Genomic DNA, 19,923 nt, shown 5'->3' on the forward strand with positions numbered 1-19,923 from the left:
GTTTCCTAACACCCAGACCTCTGATGGGAAGTGGGCTGGGCCGAGATGAATCACTCTCTGAGGGTAAGGAAGACAGCCGTCCCCGCACTGGCCCTGGCTGGGTTCCTGGAACGCCACGGGCTAAAGCCCCAGGCTTTAGACCCACCACAGGCTTAGACCCACCTAAGACCCCTCGCTTCGCCCCACGCCCCTCTCTCACTCTTGGCCAAACTTGTGAAAAGCTGCTTGCCCTTAGGGTCTCCCATTTCCTCACCTCCCACGCACTATTCCCCTGAGGTGCCTCTGAGGGCACCGCAGACCCTTGCCGGTCTCTTGACGTCTTGGTCTCCTCTGCTGGCACCCGCCCCTCCTCCTCATTCTATCCTAGGCATTCAAGTCACTCCAGGAACCACCAGTTATCACCCACAGGTAGCCATTCTGAAAGGCGGCCTTTACAGAGACCGCTCTTCCAAGCTGCACACCAGTACAGACTTCAGGGTATCCTCTGGGGTGTCTAGTAGGCATCTTACCTCAAGGCCCCAGACGATCACCAACCATCTAGTCATTCAATCTAGAAACCAGGGTATCAGCCTTAACTCCTCGCTCCCTATTTCATCTCTCAGTGAAATTCGCTCTCCTAGATCTATCCGTTCCACTTCCTGTATCTCTCTCAGATCTGTCTACACGTGGCTGCCCATCCTCACCCTATTCAAGGCCACCGCCATTGCTCAACTTCTGCAAAGACCTCCTCAAACTGGTCTTCCTGCTTGCACTCTTGCCCCCTACAGTCCATCCTGCACATGGCAACCAAGGCTATCTTAAAAAAACAAATGGGAAGTTCCTTCTTGGCTCAGGGGGTTAAGGATCGGATGTCACTGCTGTGGCACAGGTTCAATCCCTGGCCCGGGAATTTCCACATGCCATGGCTGTGGCTAAAAAATAAAATAAAATACCTAAATTTGATGACTTCTGCACTTACGACCTACCGTGTCTTACAATGACCCTACAAGGCCTGGCCCCCGTTTCCCTCCTCCCTTCTCTCACCCGACTCTTCCTAATTGCTCACAATGATCCAGCCAAGGGATCCATCTTTTGTTCCTCAAACATGCTTACCACAGGGCCTTTGCACTTGACCTCTCTGTGCCCAAGATGCTATTCCCACAACACCACACATAGTTCGTTTTTCTTAGACTGAAATTCAAATATCTCCTCACAGGCCTTCCCTGACCACCCTCTCTAGAAAGGCCTCCTCCTCCATCTCCTTGTTTCTGTGTTTATCTATTTGTTTATTGTCTGTCTCCCCAAGGAGAAGACAAGTTATCTGCTCATTCATTACAGTAATCCCAGCACCTAAGCATACATTTGACACTCAAGAAATATTTGTTGGGAGTTCCCATCGCGGCCCGGTGGTTAACGAACCCAACTAGGAACCATGAGATTGTGGGTTCCGTCCCTGGCCTTGCTCAGTGGGTTAAAGATCCGGCGTTGCCGTGAGCTGTGGTGTAGGTTGCAGACGCGGCTCAGATCCTGTGTTGCTGTGGCTCTGGCATAGGCCGGCGGCTACAGCTCCAATCAACCCCTAGCCTGGAGACCTCCATGTGCCACGGGAGCAGCCTTAGAAATGGCAAAAAAAAAAAAAGAAAGAAAAAGAAATATTTGTTGAATGAGTGAATAAGTATGGCCCACAATGCCCAGAGGATCTGGTGCCCCTGCTGGCCTCTCTACCCAGCTACACAAGCCATCCAAGACTCTTAACACATCACACTCTCTTCCCAGGCCTCTATGTATTCTGCCTCCATGCAACGATTCCCTCTTCCTAGAATGGTCCTTTCTTCCTAGTTAATTCAAGGTGCCACTTAAAAGATCAGTTCCAGAGTTCCCTTGTGGTTCAGCAGGTTAAGGATCTGGCATTGTCACTGCAGCTACTGGGGTCGTGGCTGTGGCAAGGGTACAATCCCTTGCCTGGGAATTTTCACATGCTGCAGGGCATGCCCTCTCCCCCAAAAAGATCACTTCCTCCAGGGAGCCTGTCCTGACCCCCTGATAAAAAGATTTCTATGCATTTGTTTCTTCAGCAGCCCGGATGCCTTCACATTCAAACTTCTTTCTTCCACGTCAGGTTTGCTGGGCTGTAAGCTCCTCTAGGACAAGGTCTGTGGGTCTCTCTGGCTCACTGCTAAAACCCCAGGGCCTCACCCAGAGCCTGGACCAGCACGGTCCTTAGTGTTTATTGACTGGTGCTAACTGTGGAGACCGGGCACGTGCCCAAAGAGGTCACCACTACAGAGTCGCTCAGGCCAAGAATGAACAGTATAATCCAATTTTAAAGGAGTCTGTTGTGAGGGTGGCCACGGGGTGGAGAAGTGAGGAAGGATTTAGATAAACAGGGAGGAGACAGGAAGACCTCCTGGGCATAAGTAAATTCCTTAGGGCAGGATGTACAGGACATACTCCGAGACTAAGAAACAGATCAGCATCATGGAGTGGAGAATTTGATTTGCACTGTGGAGATACCTGAAGGCCTGGCCTCACTACTTTGCTCTAGTCTCAAGTTCCACCATCTTCTGAGAGGCTCCACCAGCTAATCTCCCAGTAACTCCAACATATTCCCAGAGAGAATTTTTCATTCCCCTGTATCATCACATCTCCTCTTCAGAGCGCCCCATCTTTTTTTTCTTTTTTTTTTTTTTTTGCCACGCCGGCAACACACGGAAGCCAAGGATGGAACTCACCACAGCAGCAAGCCAAGCCACAGCAATGACAATGCTGGGTCCCGAGGAGCCTAATGTGCCACAAGGGAGCTCCCAGAGTGCCCCATCTTGGTTAAAGATGTTTTCAGGGTCTTTACCCCAAACATCTCCAGCAATAACAATAACAAAAACCTAACCACTTCTAAGGTAACCAGCCTCTACGCTCCAGAGTGATCTACTTAAAATGCAAATCTGGTCAAACGATTCCCCCTGAGGACCCTCACAGCCTGTAGGGTAAAAGCTCACAACCTCCGAGGCACACCCTTAGTCCTGCGTCGTCTGCCCACCTTACCTCCTGCTGCTTCCCCACCCACTCCTGACCCAGCCAGTGCCCAGACTTCTCTTTCCTCTCTTTTTTGGGCCACACCCGTGGCATGCAAAAGTTCCCTGGCCAGGGACCAAACCTGTGCCACAGCAGTGACAAGAGCCACTTCATCGACAACATCGTTGGATCCTTAACCCCCTGAGCTACACGGGAACTCCAAGGATGTTTCACTTCTGAAGTTTCTGTTCGAGATATCCTGACCAACTCTTTTTACGTCATTTGATCTCACCTCCCCGCCACCTCGGTCCCCTATGCTCATCTCTCTTGTTTTTAATCACACTGTTTGGCAGTTATTTTCCTACAGGTCTGTCTACCCCACAAATTGTGAACTTCTTGAAGGAGTGTAACTGTCTTATTGTATCTTTGCATCCCAGCACAGATGCACCATAAGAATTTTCACAGTGCACCAATCAGTAACAGCTAAGATTTACCCAACAGTTACACATTAAAAGAGTTTCACATGTACTAACTTGTTAATCCCCACCACAATCTAATGAGATAGGTACCACCATCACACAAAGTGACAGGAGAGGAAACTGAGGCAACGGAGAGCTCATTTGCTAAAGTTCATTTGTCAGGTCCAAAGATTTAAATTCAGGAGTTCCCGTCGTGGCTCAGCGGTTAGTGACACCCCCCCCCCCCGCCCCCCGCCGCCAGTCTAGGATCTATGAAGATGCGGGTTTGATCCCTGGCTTCGCTCAGTGGGTTAAGGATCCAGCGTTGCCGTGAGCTGTGGTGTAGGTCGCAGAGGCGGCTTGGATCCCAAGTTTCTGTGGCTGTGGTGTAGGCCAGCGGCTACAGTTCCGATTGGACCCCTGGCCTGGGAACCTCCATGTGCCGCGGGGGCGGCCCTAAAAGACAAAAAAAAAAAAAAAAAACACCACCCACCGAAGATTTACATTCAGATGATTCCTGGTCTTTACGCTTAGGACTACTGCTTCAATAAATGCTTGCTGAAGACTAAAGTATATGATTTAAAACTGCCCTCGTTTAATCTTATCTTCTGAGGGAAGAGGGCTCTCATACACCCGTTCCAAGACTCCAGACCAAGAGAATAACCGAGATGGAAGCGCCAGTCTAGCCATCTACTGTGGCTGGGAAAGGCCCTTTGCTCCAGAAGGTAAAGAGGGATTGTGAGAGAGCGCGGATACGGGCACACCCAGGCGAGTAGAACTGGGTCGGAAGAAGGGTCTGGTTAGTGCCCGGCAGGCTGTGAAGAGGAGAGATGGGGGTCCAGCGTGGGTTCCGGAAGCAGGAAAGGCGAGCAGGTGTGGGATCTAAATTAGGATAAGGGCGGGGAGGACGCTCCGCTCAGAAAGGCACAGCTCGGCCTCCGCCCTCAGCGGAGGACCCTCATCTCGGGCGTCTGTTGGTTCTCAGGCCTGAGAACCGCCCAGAAACAAGGGGAACGGAGGCTCGGACGAGCCCCTTCGGCTCCACGGGTTTTCTGCCCTGAGGTACTAACTGCGTCCCACTTCAACTCTGGCCTCTTCACACAAGTGGCTGCACGCTTCAGGGTAAAAGCCGGGATTGGGGGGAGTCTGGGCGGGGGCGAAAGAGCCGGGAGCCCCGAGGGAAGGGCGGGGGAGCCTGGGCCGGAAGGCGTCCCAGGCTCGGCTAGGAGCCGGCGCTCTCTTTCGACGCCACCCGCTGCCCCCGCCCCGGAGCCGGCCGGGACGGCACAACGTCTCCGCCCCCAGCGCACCGCGCACCTCACCTTGAACGCCGCCCCGCCCACCGCCATCCTATTGGGCTGGCTGGGTCGACGCGAGGCGGCGATTGGCCGAGGTGCTCCAGAAGACCCCGCCCATCTCCCCGCCCCCGTCCCCGTCCGCCGGTACTTTGGACGGCGGCGTGGCGCCCCTCCTCCCCGCCCGGTCCCCGCCCCCTGGAGCAAATGCTGCCGAGCTGCGGCCGCGGGGCAGATGCACGCGCTCGGGCCCTTCTAGCAGGCGCGAGCAGTCGCTGGGCGCGCGAAAGCGAAAGAAGGAAGAGGAAGGGAGGGCGGGGGCGGGGTGTTGAGGAGGGGCGGGAGGAGGAAGAGGAGGAGGTTGGAGCGCGCTCGCGCTTGGCCTCGCGCCCGCGCGGAGGGAGGGGGAGAGGGGCGCGCGCGCGCACGCTCGCGTTCTCGCTCGCTCCATCCATCCATCCTCCGGTCGCGGCACGCGCGCGCGCTCCGGGCTCGCGCCGCACCCCCCGCCCGGGAGAGGCGGGCTGGAGTGGGGGGCGGGGGGAGGGGCGCGCGGACGGCGCGCGGACTGCGCGCGGGCGGGGTGAGGTGAGGAGGAGGAGGCGGCGACGGGACGAGAAGGGAGGGGAAGGGGCCATGGCCGCCCGGTGAGGCGGCGAGGCGGGGGGGCGGCCCGACCCCCCGGCCCCGGGCCCTGGGCCCCGGGGAGAGGCGAGGACGGACCGACGGACATGGGGCTCCGGAGCAGCCGCCGCCGCCGCCGCCGCCGGAGGACGCGGCCCTGAGAGGCCGCCGGGCCCCGGCGCGGCCCCCCGGGCGGGGTGAGTACGGGACGGAGACGGGGACGGGGGAGGGGCCTGCGGGGGGCGGGGGGCGGGGCCCGAGGCGGGGCTTGGGCCCCCTCCCCCCAGGTCTGGGTCAGCGCCCCTTCCCCTCCCCCCGGGCCGACGCGGAAACGCCCGGCTTCCCCCGGCTTCCCGGCCCGGCCGGGGCCCCCCGCGCTCCCCCTGTCTGGGTCCCCCCTGGGCGGGGCAGGGCCGGCCGGGGAGGGGGCGCGGGGCCTTTGTTAGGGAGCCAGGCCCCAGCCCCCGGGACAATAGAGACACCCTCCCGGACTCTTCTCCCCGGCCGGCCGGGGCTGTCGGCGGGCGGGGAGGGAGAGGGGCCGGGACGCGTCCCACTCTGCCCACTCTCTAGGGGTCGGTCTGTCCCGGACCGGCGCCGGCCTCCGGCGACTCGGCTCTCCTCTCCTCTCCTCCCCCCAGTCGGTATGATGCAGCAGCAGTGCCGCAGGGACGGGGGAAGAGCCGAGGCCCGGCCTCCTACCCTCCCCAGTGCCCCTGGCTCATTTGTCAGTCCCCACCCCACTCTAGGCCGGCAGCTCCTTAAACTCGTACCCACCGTTCAGAGGGGCCCCGGACTGTGGGCGCTGTTTCTGAATCCTTTGGTGGGGATTGCTGGACTTTGGGGCTCTTGGAGAGACTTCCGGGCTGGTCCTGAGGGAGGGAGGGTAGTTATCTAAAAGAAGACCAGGTAAGGGGAGTGCCCACTCTCGGCATGCCATCCCACCGGACTCTGCCTCCTCTTGCTCGGGGCGGCTGGAGATGCCCCTCAGCTCTAGGTTTCTGTGGGCTCTGCTCCCCTCCTGTAGTGGCAGGCTTATTTCAAGGGAAGACGGAGTGGGGTGAAGGTTGTAGGGTCCTAGGGCCATTCTTACTTCTGGTAGCAGTACCCCCCCAAGTGGACATCCTGGCTGAAAGCAGAGGTGACTCTGAGGAGAGCCTTGGGAAGGGGGGGGAGTGTATTTAGGAGTCTGTGCAGTTCTTTGCCACACCCTGTGGGTTTGCTTTGAGGCCTTAGAGTTCCTTTTCCTCCCCCTGCTGCATTGCACCATGGGTATTGAAAAGGGGTTTGAGTTTGGGGGACCTGGGGTGAACTGCTGCCTCCTGTAGACCCAGACTGTGATTGACAGTAGAGTCCAGGGCCTGAGTTCCGGCCTGGGAAGGACTAGGCCACCTTTGGCTTTCAGGCCCCAGAGGACCATCCAGACTTAGGGAGCCTTGGCCTTAGGGAGAGGTGGATCTTGATGCCACCGTTAAGCTCTGGGCAGTGAGGTATGGAGGGGAGGTGGCAGACCTCAGAGGTGCCCTGGACTCACAACAACACCCCCACCCCCATGTGTGCAGCCGTGTTGCCGCCCGCTGTGCTATGAGCAGTCAGAGCGCCGTCTCCACAAGAGTTTACAAATGAAAATGGAGGAAATGTCTTTGTCTGGCCTGGATAACAGCAAACTAGAGGTGAGGGCTCCCCCACGTGTGCCTCTAGTTCTTTCTCTTGATGTCTGTACGTCGCTATATCTGGCATCCACACCGGAGAGGAATTTGGGTAGTCAGCCTTGTTCCTTAAAGGGAATAGCCAGCTGAAAAGGCCCAAGGATCCGGAAGAAGAAAGAACTCGAAGTCAGGCTGGGGAAAATGGCAAAGAAAGCATTATTTTTGGCCAGGGCGAACTGGCAGGCGCTTTGGTTGGTGAGAGTTGCTCTCAGTCCGGGGGGCTGCGACTCTCGTGACCCTGGATGTTCTGCCCCGGGCCCAGGCCATCGCTCAGGAGATATACGCGGACCTGGTCGAGGATTCTTGTTTGGGATTCTGCTTTGAGGTACACCGAGCTGTCAAGTGCGGCTACTTCTTCCTGGACGACACGGACCCTGATAGCATGAAGGATTTTGGTGAGCTTCAGGGTTGAAGGCGCGCAGTCTCGCCCTGCCCTGGGAGGGCTCCAAGGGTCCTTCTCCAGCAGCCACACCAGGTGTAGAGTCTGGAGCTCCTGTGAGCTTAGGCAAGGGGTTTGAAGAGGCCATGGGGCCACGGGGGAGGGGAACGAGAGGTGAGGGTCCCCTGCCCACCCTGACCGCCACGCCTCTCCTGTCCCCAGAGATCGTGGACCAGCCGGGCTTGGACATCTTTGGACAGGTTTTCAATCAGTGGAAGAGCAAAGAGTGTGTTTGCCCCAATTGCAACCGCAGCATTGCCGCCTCCCGCTTTGCTCCCCATCTGGAGAAGTGCCTGGGAATGGGTCGGAACAGCAGCCGAATCGCCAACCGCCGGTGAGGGCTTCTCCCCCTGCTAGAACCGGAGCGGCTCTTCTTCCGCAGCCCGTCCCATGGTGTGGTCCCCCGGGGGCATTTGTGGGGCACGGAGAGTGGGTCGTGCTTGACCCCGGGTGATCCACTCTGCCCGTGAAGTGGGAGGTCAAGAGAGGTGGCAGCCTTGACCCCTTCTCTTCCTTACCCTTGGCAGGATCGCCAATAGCAACAACATGAACAAGTCTGAGAGTGACCAAGAGGATAACGATGACATCAATGACAACGACTGGTCCTATGGCTCAGAGAAGAAAGGTGTTTGGGGATCTGGGGAAACTTGAGGGGACATTGGGGCGAGGTGGGCACGCAGGAGTTGGGTATGTGACAGTCACAAGTTGTCATCTTGAATGGGGGAGGAGAGTGTAGCTTTGTGCTTTCCTTTAGGTGCCCTTAGATTGGGAACTTAAAGTGACCCTGCCCTTTATCCTTTTGTCCTACACAGCCAAGAAGAGAAAGTCGGACAAGGTGAGAGCCGGGGCAAGCTCGAGGGAGGTTTGGGCCAAGGACAGATACCCTCCCCTTTGGGCAGGGAGTCCTCGGGTGTCTTGACTCAAGTCTGAGGTCACTGGGTGCCTCTCTGGGTTCTGGGATGAGGGTGTCTGGTGGGCAGGAGGGCAGCAGAGGCCTTGGGGAAGGTGGAGGGGGGGCATGTGGGTAGACGGGCCTCTTACTGGTGGGGAAGAGTAGGAATTTGAGGATGTTTCTTTGTCAAATCTTTTTTCCTTCCCTGGGTTCTCGGCTCCCCCTTATCGTTACCCTTTCCCCAAAGCTATGGTATCTCCCATTCCAGAACCCCAATTCCCCTCGAAGATCCAAGTCTTTAAAACACAAAAATGGTGAGTGGGGCTGGAACAGCGGGAGCGATTCTAGCTGTGTCTTCTGGGACTCGTGGCCGGAGGGCGGAGGTGGGGACACGGGGTTGGGGGGTGGGCAGGGGTATCGAGGGAGGGCCTGTGATCCTTCTGTCACCCCCACTTCCTCTCTGGTTATTTTCAGGGTTCTCTGTCTGTACCTCTGCATCAAACACCCTTCCCCTTCTTTTTTCTTCTTCAGGGGAACTTAGCAATTCGGATCCTTTTAAGGTGAGTAGGGGCTGCCCCTGAGGTTTCCTCTCATTTTCCTTGCTGCGGGTTGGATGGGCTTTGCCCATGTGGGGATCAGAACACTGGCGGCCAGGAGCTCTGGACAGGGTGCTTAGCTCTTGTATATTTGTGTTCTCTGTGGGCCCCAGCCCCTTACCCAATGCCCGCGGGGTGGAAGGCATCACGGGGAGACCGCCAGGCAGGCTTCAGGCCTCACTGGGGGCGGGGAGGGGTGCTGATTCCCCACTCCCACCTCTGCCCCCGCCCTTGGCTGCCCCGTCTCTAACCTGTACCTCTGGTTCTCACCCAGTATAACAACTCAACTGGGATCAGCTACGAGACCCTGGGGCCGGAGGAGCTGCGTAGCCTGCTCACCACGGTGAGGGCCCGAGTCAGTCACAGACGGTGGTTGAGGCTCTGGGAGAGGCTGGTGGCAGCAGAGAAGGCTGGGCGGTTCTGTCTCTAGAACTAGGTTTCCTGGCCAGTGGCGGTCTGGGACCCTCTGCCGTGGACACCCTGGGGCCCCCTCTGCTCGTGCAGTCCGGCACTTGTACAGAAGAGAATGTCTAGTGTCTGGAGGAGGCTTCCCTCCGCTCCTCCTTTCAGCTTCTGTTCCTCTTGCAGCAATGCGGGGTGATTTCTGAACACACCAAGAAGATGTGCACAAGGTGAGCTCAGAACCTCTCAAGGGGCCAGGAGGCCCTTCTGCACACTCACCCTGGGCCCGGGCTGGGAGTGCCCCCCCACCCCGGAACTGAGCAGTGGGACTCTGCCCTCCCCTGTCCTCTGCCGGTCAGGCCTTAGGCCACCACCTGGGGGCTCTTGTTCATCCCCTCCCCGTGTCCTCAGCAGAGACGGGAGGGGCCTCTCTGGGGTCCTCTGACCCTTCCTGGCTCATCCGGGGCTGATCATTTGCTCCCTACCAGGTCCCTGCGCTGCCCCCAGCACACAGATGAGCAGCGGCGAGCCGTGCGGATTTATTTCCTTGGCCCCTCAGCGTAAGTGACCCTCGAGGAAGGGCGGTGGTTGTGGAAGAAGGCGAGGAGGATGGCTGGGATCCCTAAAGCCCTCCTCCGGCCTCTCCTCTTCCCAGTGCCCTTCCAGAGGTCGAGAGTTCCCTGGATAATGACAGCTTTGACATGACTGACAGCCAAGCCCTGATCAGCCGGCTTCAGTGGGACGGCTCCTCTGATCTCTCACCCTCCGATTCAGGCTCCTCCAAGACGAGCGAGAATCAGGGATGGGGTCTAGGTAGGTGATGCAGCCGGGCCCCGGGGCCTGTCTGCTCGGAGCGAGGGAGTGGGGGCACCTTGCGTTCCCCTGCCCCAGCCCTCTCCATCCCTCGTGCCTCTTTCTTTTCAGGTACCAACAGCTCTGAGTCACGGAAAACCAAGAAAAAGAAATCCCATCTGAGCCTGGTAGGGACTGCCTCCAGCCTGGGCTCCAACAAGAAGAAAAAGCCAAAGCCGCCGGCACCCCCGACGCCCAGCATCTATGATGACATCAACTGACTCGGGTGCAAGGGATAGCCTTTGGCTGAGCAGAGCCCGCTCTCCCGACCCCCACCCAGGTGGCACAGCCTGGCAAACGGACGGCTGCTGGGGGTTTGGGCTTGGGAAGCTTGGTAGGCCAGGCAGGTGGAGGATCCAATTCTGCACCCCTGGGGGGTGTCAGGGTCCTCTGCGGTGGAGCACGACCCCTCGGCATGTAGGACTCAGACCTGGACATGTTATGCCTTGGACATAAGTCTGGTGGGGAGGCGGTTTTCCTATTTATTCTGTGAGTTACTGGATGTCCAGCTAGGCCAGGGGCCTGACCTGGGCACTGTGCCAGGGCACTGCCGCCCCCCCACCCCAGGAACTGGACTAAGCCCTGCCGAGGAGCATCGTGGCTGCCCGGGAGGCTGTGGGTTGGAAGCCGAGCCTGGAGGGGGCCTCCCCCAGCTGCCCTCAGCAATGTGAATGGGTCCGGTGCTTGGAGCCGAGGGGCAGGGCTGGGCGTGTCCTGTCTGTGCAGAATCCTATCAAACGCCCCCATCCAGGGGTGGGCAGGCACAGCGCGCTGTCTGCTGAGGTGGGCGTCCAGAACTGCCGCCGCCTTCCCTGCCCCTCACAGGGGCAGCCCTTTCCCCTCAGTCCCCAGGGGCCTCCTTGGCAGCAGGAGCTGTCCTTTCGTTGTTGGGTGCCAGGAAAGGGCCTCCAGCCTCTACAGCTTCAAGGAACGGGCAAGGGGAGGGTAGGAAGAGGGAGCTGTGTGTCAAAAAGACTCCCCCCTGCCTCTCCTCCCTGACCCCAGGGCTGGCGAGGAGTGGGGCCCCAAGGTGAGAGGGAACGGTGCTGCTTTATTTGAAATGTTTTCTTACCTCATTCCCTGCCCCAGGAAGGGGCCCAGCCTCACCCTCCTGGGGTGGCCCCCTGTTCCTCCCGCCTCCCCTGCCCCACTGCCCTGCCGGGGCAGCCCAAGTTCCCAGCTGCTGCTTGCCACCCCCTCTTTCACCTTGACCAGCTTCAGTTCCTCTCTCGATGCTCCTGCCTCCGAAGCCTGCCCTGTTTCCCCTTCCGTAGCCGCTTTTAAGTTATTTATTCTGTACTTGTGGTTTGGGGCTCTGAGGAAAATCCTGATCTTTTTACCTCTTCCCCCCTTGCTAGGAGGAGGGTGGGAAGAGGGGGTGGTCTCTGGGCTGTCAGCGGAGGGGGAGGGGTGCCGTGCCTGGGCAGTGCCCCTCCGTGGGCCTGCCCTGCCCGCGTGCCCGCCTGCCTGGTCTACATCCTGAAGAGATGTATGGGCCCCCTCCACGTGGGCACCATCGCTCCCGGGAGCCCAGCTGGAGGACTGCGGTCCGGGCTGGGAGCAGAGCTGACGGACGCAGGGATGGAGTTGACCCTGAGCCATGTTCTCTGGCACTTGCTGGATGTGTCCCCTGCCCTCCTCCCAGGAGGAGCCACCCCACATTTGGGTAGCTAGTACCCAGGACTGGTTGGACTGATTTGGGTTAGGGACCCTAGAGGGTTAAGGGAACAGCAGAGATGGGGCTTGGAACCCCGTCTGGAACCCCAATCTCCCCCTGGGGTGGTTCTGATTGTGGCTGACGCATGGTTACAAATTGGTTTTTAACCCAAGAATTGTGATTATTTTTTAAAAAGCCAAACGCATTTTGGCAGGAGTTAGAATCAACCCCGGGGCCTGGGCTCCTCTGTTCTCGGCCCTCCACAGCCTTCTCCCCCCGAGGGGAAGCCAGAGGGAAAGGAGGATCCCAGCCGGCCTCCAGCCCGCTCCCGAACCAAGCCTGGGGAGCAGGTTGAAGGTGAAGGGAGGAAGGCCGCGGGCCCCGCTCCCTTCTGAGAGGCAGCTGCAGCTCAGGCCCCCAAATACCCTTTTCCCCTCTGGCCTCTCCCTTTCCCCCTTCTGGTTGGAGGAGGGAGAAGTGGGAAGTAGTTTGGGAACTGGTTTGTCCACATCCACTTCCCCATTGTTCCTTGGCCCGCCCTCAGGGCAGAGCCCCCTGCCCAGGCTGGGTAAGAGATGGGCTTGGTCCAGCAGGGACCCTGAGGGAGCAAACCCCCTTCCTTCCGGGGAGCGCGTGCCCCCCCCTACCATGTAGTTGAACAGGGGCTAGGAGCTCCCCACTCCCTTCCTTCTAACAGCAGGCTGTGTGGGTTTCAATTCCCACCCTTCCCACCCCGGCTAGGTGTCGTCCACCTTGTATCCTATCATGTGTCTGAGTGTGTGTGGGGGGGTTCTGTACTAATTTCCATGGCCGGTGGCTTTTCCTTCCATGCATCACTCCCCCCCGCATGCCCAGGGGCCACCCGCCTGGCATTACCGCATGCTGGGGTCATTGGGGGAGGGGGGTGGGGCTCACGCTGTCCTGTGGTCTTGAAATTTTTATTTTTGCATATGTAATCCATCCTGTACAGGTAGCTAACTTTGTAAACGCTGTGTATTCCCCCTGCCCCCATGGCTGCTGGTGTAAATAAACTGCATCTCCTGTTGGTAGCCTGGCCTACCCACCCTCATTCCCACGTCACTGGGGCAGAGCAAAGCCATTCTCTCAATGTCACAGGAGACTCCACAGCCACAAAATGGAACTTTATTCAGTCACAGATACTGACCATCCAAGAGCTCCAGAGACAAGGGCCTGGGGCCCAGTGCTCCGTACCCGGAGCTCGTCCTTGGAGCTGGGCAGGGTAGGACGCTGGCTGAGGGCCAGAGCTGCCTCTTGCTTACAGCCTTAGGCCTAGGGGAGCAGCAGCTGTGGCCCGGCCTCTCCCAGTGCCGGGGGCTTGGCTTTGTGCCCCAATCCCCTTCCTGACTGAGCTCTATAAAGGACTATTAAAAAAAAAAAAATAAGCAAAGTGCTGTGAAAAAAAGGGAGAACACTGGCAACTGTCCAGAACACAGAACACCCTATTCCGGCTACGGGCTGGAGGGAGAAGGCAGGGGCGGCCAGGTGCCCAGAGGGAAAGCTGACACACACTTCGCTCCTGTGTGTCAAGATGGATATGCCGCTAAGGAACCGAAAGAGCCTCGGGGCTCCCTACACAAGTATGCTGGGGCCATGCTGAGCTGCCCTGGCAGGCAGCCCGGGGTGCTGAGGAGCAGACATGCAGGATAACGGGAAGAGCCAGGGCCGCAGCTGGGAGGGAGTCCTCAGAGCCCAGGCTCCCCACTGAGCAGGGCCACCGGCTCGGCTCTGAACTCCAGGACCTTGAAAGTGAAGGAAGATGACATTCTCATTTCTACCTGAGTTGTGCTTGCACAGAGGGGACGTCCGTACCCTCGTGGACGTGAAGGGGAGGCCCCCACACCTGCCTCTCGTGTCCTGTGGACGAAGACCCACCGCATCCTTCCCACCCTTCCCTCCCAGGCCCTTGGGCCCAGCCCTGGCCAGGAAAGGGGGGAGGCCATAAAGGAGGAAGACCAGGCCTTGCGTCTTCTCCCCACGGTCCTTATCGTCCGTACATCCCAAATACTAGGAAGCTGAAGAAGACAGTGACCCCCACCAGGGAGACAGTGGCAGGTGCTGTGAAGAACTGGCGGTAATTGATGCGGAAGTACCAGACCACACCCAGCAGCACCACGAACACAGGCACCATGAGGCTGCCCACACTGACGCCCAGGCCCGGTGGCTCAGTGGCCGAGGAGGGGGCCAGGGCGGCGGCGGGGCCTGGAGCAGCTGACCCCGGGGGCGAGCGGTGGCAGTGAATCACACAGTTGTCCGTGATGTTCAGGGAACGCAGCGTGCGGCCCGGGTCCTGCAGCAGGCGGCCCTGGTAGATGAGCTTCATCTGGCTCTCTTGTCCAGGGAAGTATTTACTGCAAGGACGAGAGAGGCAGAAGGAGAGACAGGGCGAGCAATGAGACAAGACCGAAAAGCCCGGACCAGCGAAGCAGGGTGAGGGGGTTTCTAAGCACGGGTTTCTAAGAAAGTGCGGGGCAGGACCTGATGCATCCCTGCTGTCCCCACTCTATCCTGGCCTCCTCCGAGGCGACCAAGGGCTGGGGGCTTGGGGTTTGAGCAGCCTCCCACTTCCCAGCCCACTTACCTCTTCAGAGCACCCACAGTATCCTCTGGCCTGGCCACAGCCAGCTCCTCGGTGTCATTGAGGAATTTGAGCCGCACATTGATGAGGCTGGGGCCGGAAGGGAGGCAGCTGCTCTCCTCGGATCGCAGGGGCGCCTCTGGCCTGCCGTTCTCTGGGCCTGCGTGTCTTTTGGGCAGGCCTTGGATGTCAAGCAGATGCTCGAGGCTGGGTTCAACACCACCCCCAGCTCCAGGCTCCCCTGTGGAGTCTCCCCCACCTTCGCCAGCCTCTTCAGCCTTCTCATCACTACCCTCTGATGGATGGGGGAGTTCGGTTGGCTCGGGGGTGCCTTGGCCTGCCACCAGATGGTCCACATGCCCCAGGTGGAGGACGGATGTGTCGCCAGCTGACACAATAGTGCCCAGGAGCTGGTTGCTACCGCTGTCTGCTACATAGGTAGAAAGCCAAGCTAGGACCAAGGCTAGAATCAGCACCACCACACCTGCCACCACAGTCACCTCATTACCCACTCCCTCAATAAGGGTGACATCAGAGAGCTCCATGGCCTGGTTGCTGACTGGGTCCACACTGCAGGAACAAAAGGGGATAGGGTCAGCAGGGCCTGAGGGCTTGCAACCAGGTTTCCTGTTTGTTTAGGTTCTGCCTGACCCAGCCCTGACAGAAAATGGAGTTCACTGTCCTGCAGAGAGGGGCACAAACCTTCCTAACTCCGGACCCCAACCCAAGGCTACAGACTTAGCCTTTGCCTCCACTGTGAAAGGCTGACTTTCAGACTCCACACCCTTCCTGTCTCACATTCCAACCCCCCAATGAGCATGGGTCATCAAGGAAAGCTTACAGTTTCATTGTTGCTGCTACTGCTACTGTTTGTTGCTTTTTGACAGGTAGGGAAGACACTGGCTTCTTTGAGACCTAAGTTTCTCTAGGATTTCTACCACTCGGTAAAACAACGACGACACCTCCCTGGCAAAAGGCCTCCAAGGCAGCTTCAGAGAGACTAAAGAAGCCTGGAATATTTTACTTGGGGGTCCTTTTGGGAGGCACAGCACGGCCACTCTGGCCAGGTTATCTCATTTGAACCCAATCTCATTCATGGTCATGGATTTAGGTCCAGCTGTTAAGAGCCGAAGAAAATTAATCTATCATCAAAAGCAAAGCCAGGAGTTCCCACTCTGGCACAAGAGGATCGGCAGTGTCTCTGCGGTGCCAGGATGTAGGTTCGATCCCTGGGCCGACTGGGCCGGAACAGTGGTTAAGGATCCGGTGTTGCCATAGCTGCGGCGTAGGTGGCAACTGTGGCTGGGATCTGAGCCCTGGCTCGGGAACTCCTCCATATGCCTTGGGGCAACCAAAAAAGAAAAAAAAGCAAAGTGAGACCACCTCAAAGGGACAACTCTGTAGGGGCCATCACTAGACCCTATGCAGCAGACACTGTGTCTGCCTCCTCTTGAAATTCTCCTGGCAGTGAAGCAGGACACACACACAGAAACACCACCCTCCTGGGTTACCACAGGCTCACAACTACAAAACCGCTACCTGCGTGGAACTAATTTGGACAAGATTCCAAATGGCTCTCACAATCCATTTTGCAATCTTTCTTCTTGTAAGGTGGCCTCCTCCCTTGGCAGTGTCTTAGAAAGGCAGTAAGGATCTCTATTGCTCCTTGGAGTCCCTACTCTTTCCCTTTGAGATCTGCTGCTTTCATAGCTGTCCCTGGGCAAATCCCATCTAATGACTGTCGTTACCAGCCTGTTCTCACAGCATCTATAAAACTTCATTATACTTATCTACCTGTCCATCTCTCTACCAGACTCCTGGAAGACAAGGATCACATGTATTTTTCTGTGTCTCATAGAGCCCAACATAATCCCATAGCAGTTGCTCAAAGAATATCTGTGGAATATATCAACATCTGAATAATTTCCAATAGTACATGGGCCTTGGAGTCAGAAAACAAATAAACAAACCCAAACTACAAACCCCGTCTTGCCTCTTACTAGCTCTGTAACCTTAAATTCCTCGGGGCCTCAGCGTTCTCATCGGTAAAATGGGATTAAAAATAGTACCTACCTCATAAGGTCGTTTTGAAGATGAGGAGAGATCATCGAAGCAAAATACTTAGCACAGTGCCCAGCACATTGCAATTGTTCAGTAACAAATAGTAGCAATCATTTATCACTCTCACAACTAACCCCTGATGGTAAGGTTAATATCATTAACCCTGACTTACAGAAAAGAAAACTGCGGCGAATAGAGGCAAACACGACTGGCACAGGCACAGGGAACTTTTGTGGGAGGGGCCGGGCAAGACCCCAGGTCTCCCTCGGCGGAGGCCTTTGCTCTCTCCTCAATCTGTGAGCGACCCTTGATGGCGCGGTGAGGAAGGGTCCCCGATCCTGCCTATCTGAAGCGAAGGCTCCGCGTTTGGGCGGTCCTATTCCCGCGACGCTGGGGAGGGGTCCGTAGGTCCAGCCGAGCCGAAGGGCTGTCTACTCCCCGCCACAGTTCCCAGACCCAGTTCTTCCGGCCCAAGAGGGGTAAGGGAGGGTGAGGGGGTCACAAACCATCCACACCCCTCAAACTTCGGGGCGGGGCCGGGGAACTGGGGGCGGGGCTTGAGTACGCGGGGGAACATGGGAAATTAAAGGGGGACTGGACCGGTACCGCACCTGGATAAGGAAGGAGGTCCTCACCTGAAACGGCCAAACTAAGTGTTTTGACTTCGTCAAGACGGCCCATGGACTCACCTTTCTTTAGGGAATCGGGGAGGGGGCTGACTAGCCCCAATTCTGTTCAGGGTCCAGTCTCTTCCGGCTTCTCCCGGAAGCTGTTAGAACCAGAGACAGGAAGTTCCGCCTCTGCGCCTTGCACTGATGACGAAAAGCTACGTAAAGCGGGCTGACGTAAACGTATTCTTTAAATAAAAGGGACAGGTTTCTCGGCGGAAGGAGGGGCGGAGTCGTTGTTGGCGGGATCCTGGCCCTCCCGGGGCCGAGCCACGCCTGGTGGGCGGGGCCTAAAGAGCTAGGGGTGAGGAGTGGGCCCTGGAGGGAATTAGGGGAGGTGCTTGGGTAAGGGGCGTGGCTCCGCGTCTGGACGTCAAAGCTGGATGGCACCTCTGGGCAATCTAGAGCTACCCTTTCCTCTTTCGCAGCTTTCTCTATCCGGTCTTGCTCCCAACTTCCCAGACTGATTGGACTTATTACTGTCCAACAACGCGCACTGAGCTCTGGGTTAGCGGAATCAGCAGGCACTGGTCTTTCTGAGCGCCACGAGTTCAAATCAGGGCTCAGTCGGGAGCCAGGCGAGGAGACGATTTAGTAACCAACCATTCGGTGTTTCGAGATTGCGGCTCCAGATAGTGTGGCACCTTGGTAAATAAGGTGAGAAAGCATTTCAAAGAAGGCACTGATTTTTTTTCTAGGCTTGGGGTACAGGAATGGCAAGAGCCCCCAAAAAGACAGGTTTAATTTACAAGAATTTATCTGGATTTTTGCAATTAAATTTTGTTCTAAAGAGGTTCTGTGGTTTTTGCTGTTTTCCGGAGCTGCCTATGTGACCTACACCACAATTCACAGGAACAACAGATCCTTAACCCACTGAGTGATGCCAGGGATCGAACCTGCAACCTCTGGGTTGCTAGTCGGATTTGTTTCCAATGCTCCAGGATGGGAACTCCATAAGTGTTATCTTTTGTTGTTGTTTTGTTTTGTTTTTAGGGCCACCTTCGTGGCATACGGAGGTTCCCAGGCACTAGGGGTGGAATTGGAGCTGTAGCTGTGGCCTATACCACAGACCCAGGATCCCAGGATCTGAGCCTCATCTGCGACCTACACCACAGCTCCTGGCAACACAGTCCTTAACCCACTGCGAAAGACCAGGGATCGAACTGGCTTCCTCATGGATACTAGTCGTGTTCATTAACCACTGAGCCACGAAGGGAACTACTCTGGTGAACTATGGATTGAAGAAGTATAAATAATGCAGATGGTCAAGCTAAAAAGCGAAAAGCTCAATAGTTTTCACCACAGAACAGACCAGGGGAACCAGGTCTTAAGAAATAAAAAGATACCCCAAAACCTCCCTTCAGTCCTCTTCCAGCCACTATCTTCCAAAGAGAAGTCACTATTGGAGCGGAAACAAACCAACTAGGAACCATGAGGTTGTGGGTTTGATCCCCTGCTTTCAATTCTTTTGTCTGACTTCTTTTGATTAACATTGTGTTTGTGAAATAAATGGTGCAGTTTTAATTTCTGCATAAATGTGCCTTTTGGGTTTAAAGTGTAGTTTTCTTTCTTTCTTTTTCTTTCTTTCTTTTTTTTTTTTTTTTTTTTTTTTTGACTGCCCCCTGGTAGATGGAGTTCCCAGGCCAGAGATGAGATCCAAGCCAAAATCTCCACCTTCACCACAGCTGTGGCAGTGCCAGACCCTTAACCCACTGTGCCAGGCTGGGGATCAAACCTGTGTCCCAGTGCTGCAGAGACACTGCCAATCCCATTGCAATACAGTAGGAACTCCAAGTTTGGTATTTTTATTTTGATGAACACGAGAGAGAGCAGGGCATCAGGCTCAGTTAAAGAAAATTTTCAAGAATGAGTACAGATTTACCAAGCAAATTTCCAAACAGAGAGAAGAGCAGTTTCAAGGGCTCTCAATGAATATTTGAGCACTGAGTTGGACTTCCCACCATGGCTCAGCAGAAACGAATCTGATAGTATTCATGATCCCTGGCCTTGCTCAGTGGGTTAAGGATCCAGCGTTGCCATGAGCTGTGGTAAATGTTGCATACGATGCCTGGATCCCAAGTTGCTGTGGCTGCAGTGTAGGCTGGCAGCAACAGCTCCAATTCCACCCCTAGCCTGGGAACCTCCATATGATGAAGATGCGGCCCTAAAAAGACCAAAAAAAAAAAAAAAAAAAGCTCTGAGTTGAACCATTAGTAATGCTTTTGAGAGTTTATTATGTGCCAGGCACTGTGCTTGGCACTTCACATACATTATCTCATTAAGACCTATCAAGTAGCTCTTTTTTTTGTTTGTGGCATATGGAGGTTCCCAGGCTAGGGGTAGAATCAGACCTGTAGCTGCCAGCCTATGCCACAGCCAAAACAACGCTGGATCCAAGCCTCATCTGCGACCTACACCACAGCTCCAGCAACTTGGGATCCGAGCCCAGTCTGCAACCTACACCACAGCTTATGGAAATGCCAGATCCTTTACCCACTGAACGAGGCCAGGGATCGGACCCGAGTCCTCAAGGAAACTAGTTGGATTCGTTTCCACTGCACCACAGCAGGAACTCTCTTGTTGAAGTATAGTTGATGTACAATGTTGTGATCATTCCTGCTGTACAACAGAGTGATTTAGTTATACATGTACACACATCCCTTTTTGTTTTGGGGAGGCTTTT

At 56.5% G+C, this 19,923-nt stretch overlaps 2 protein-coding genes across 20 annotated transcripts; one reads left to right on the plus strand and one right to left on the minus strand.

Annotated features, from left to right (window-relative positions):
* The first annotated feature begins 3,957 nt into the window (after positions 1-3,957).
* On the plus strand, positions 3,958-12,964 carry ATXN7L3 (ataxin 7 like 3). Of its 17 annotated transcripts, none has more exons than XM_084984424.1 (14): positions 3,958-4,174; positions 4,435-4,571; positions 6,931-7,041; positions 7,340-7,472; positions 7,679-7,850; positions 8,044-8,141; positions 8,329-8,351; positions 8,656-8,722; positions 8,940-8,968; positions 9,279-9,347; positions 9,593-9,636; positions 9,895-9,966; positions 10,062-10,219; positions 10,331-12,964. In XM_084984424.1, the coding sequence occupies exons 3-14, from the start codon at positions 6,991-6,993 to the stop codon at positions 10,477-10,479; spliced, it is 1,065 nt and encodes a 354-aa protein (XP_084840550.1). In that variant the 5' UTR covers positions 3,958-4,174; positions 4,435-4,571; positions 6,931-6,990; the 3' UTR covers positions 10,480-12,964. The 17 variants fall into 17 exon arrangements, with proteins under 17 accessions (XP_084840550.1, XP_084840554.1, XP_084840547.1 ...); XM_084984428.1 differs by having other exon boundaries at positions 3,982-4,174; positions 8,677-8,722; XM_084984421.1 differs by lacking the exon at positions 3,958-4,174 and having other exon boundaries at positions 4,374-4,571.
* Positions 12,965-13,042: 78 nt separating this feature from the next.
* TMUB2 (transmembrane and ubiquitin like domain containing 2) lies at positions 13,043-17,346 on the minus strand. Of its 3 annotated transcripts, none has more exons than XM_021066887.2 (3): positions 17,262-17,346; positions 14,515-15,081; positions 13,043-14,284 (listed from the first exon to the last, which is right to left on the minus strand). In XM_021066887.2, the coding sequence occupies exons 2-3, from the start codon at positions 15,054-15,056 to the stop codon at positions 13,918-13,920; spliced, it is 909 nt and encodes a 302-aa protein (XP_020922546.1). In that variant the 5' UTR covers positions 15,057-15,081; positions 17,262-17,346; the 3' UTR covers positions 13,043-13,917. The 3 variants fall into 3 exon arrangements, with proteins under 3 accessions (XP_020922546.1, XP_020922547.1, XP_020922545.1); XM_021066888.2 differs by having other exon boundaries at positions 16,745-17,346; XM_021066886.2 differs by having other exon boundaries at positions 16,585-17,346.
* Positions 17,347-19,923: the final 2,577 nt, after the last annotated feature.

The sequence above is a fragment of the Sus scrofa genome, chromosome 12, assembly GCF_054392235.1.
Source record: "Sus scrofa isolate SSC_HxYL_T2T_F1_AM1 chromosome 12, Sscrofa_HxYL_maternal_Yorkshire_Landrace_v2.0, whole genome shotgun sequence".
Lineage (NCBI taxonomy): Eukaryota > Metazoa > Chordata > Mammalia > Artiodactyla > Suidae > Sus > Sus scrofa.

Coding starts and splice junctions, on each gene's coding strand:
- ATXN7L3 (XM_021066884.2), top strand. CDS start 6,991: ATGAAAATGGAGGAAATGTCTTTGTCTGGCCTGGATAACAGCAAACTA. Junction 7,042..7,339: donor TGGATAACAGCAAACTAGAG/GTGAGGGCTCCC, acceptor CCCCGGGCCCAG/GCCATCGCTCAGGAGATATA. Junction 7,473..7,678: donor TGATAGCATGAAGGATTTTG/GTGAGCTTCAGG, acceptor TCCTGTCCCCAG/AGATCGTGGACCAGCCGGGC.
- TMUB2 (XM_021066886.2), bottom strand. CDS start 16,619: ATGATCTCTCCTCATCTTCAAAACGACCTTATGAG. Junction 15,082..16,584: donor CTTCAAAACGACCTTATGAG/GTAGGTACTATT, acceptor TTGTTCCTGCAG/TGTGGACCCAGTCAGCAACC. Junction 14,285..14,514: donor ACTGTGGGTGCTCTGAAGAG/GTAAGTGGGCTG, acceptor TCGTCCTTGCAG/TAAATACTTCCCTGGACAAG.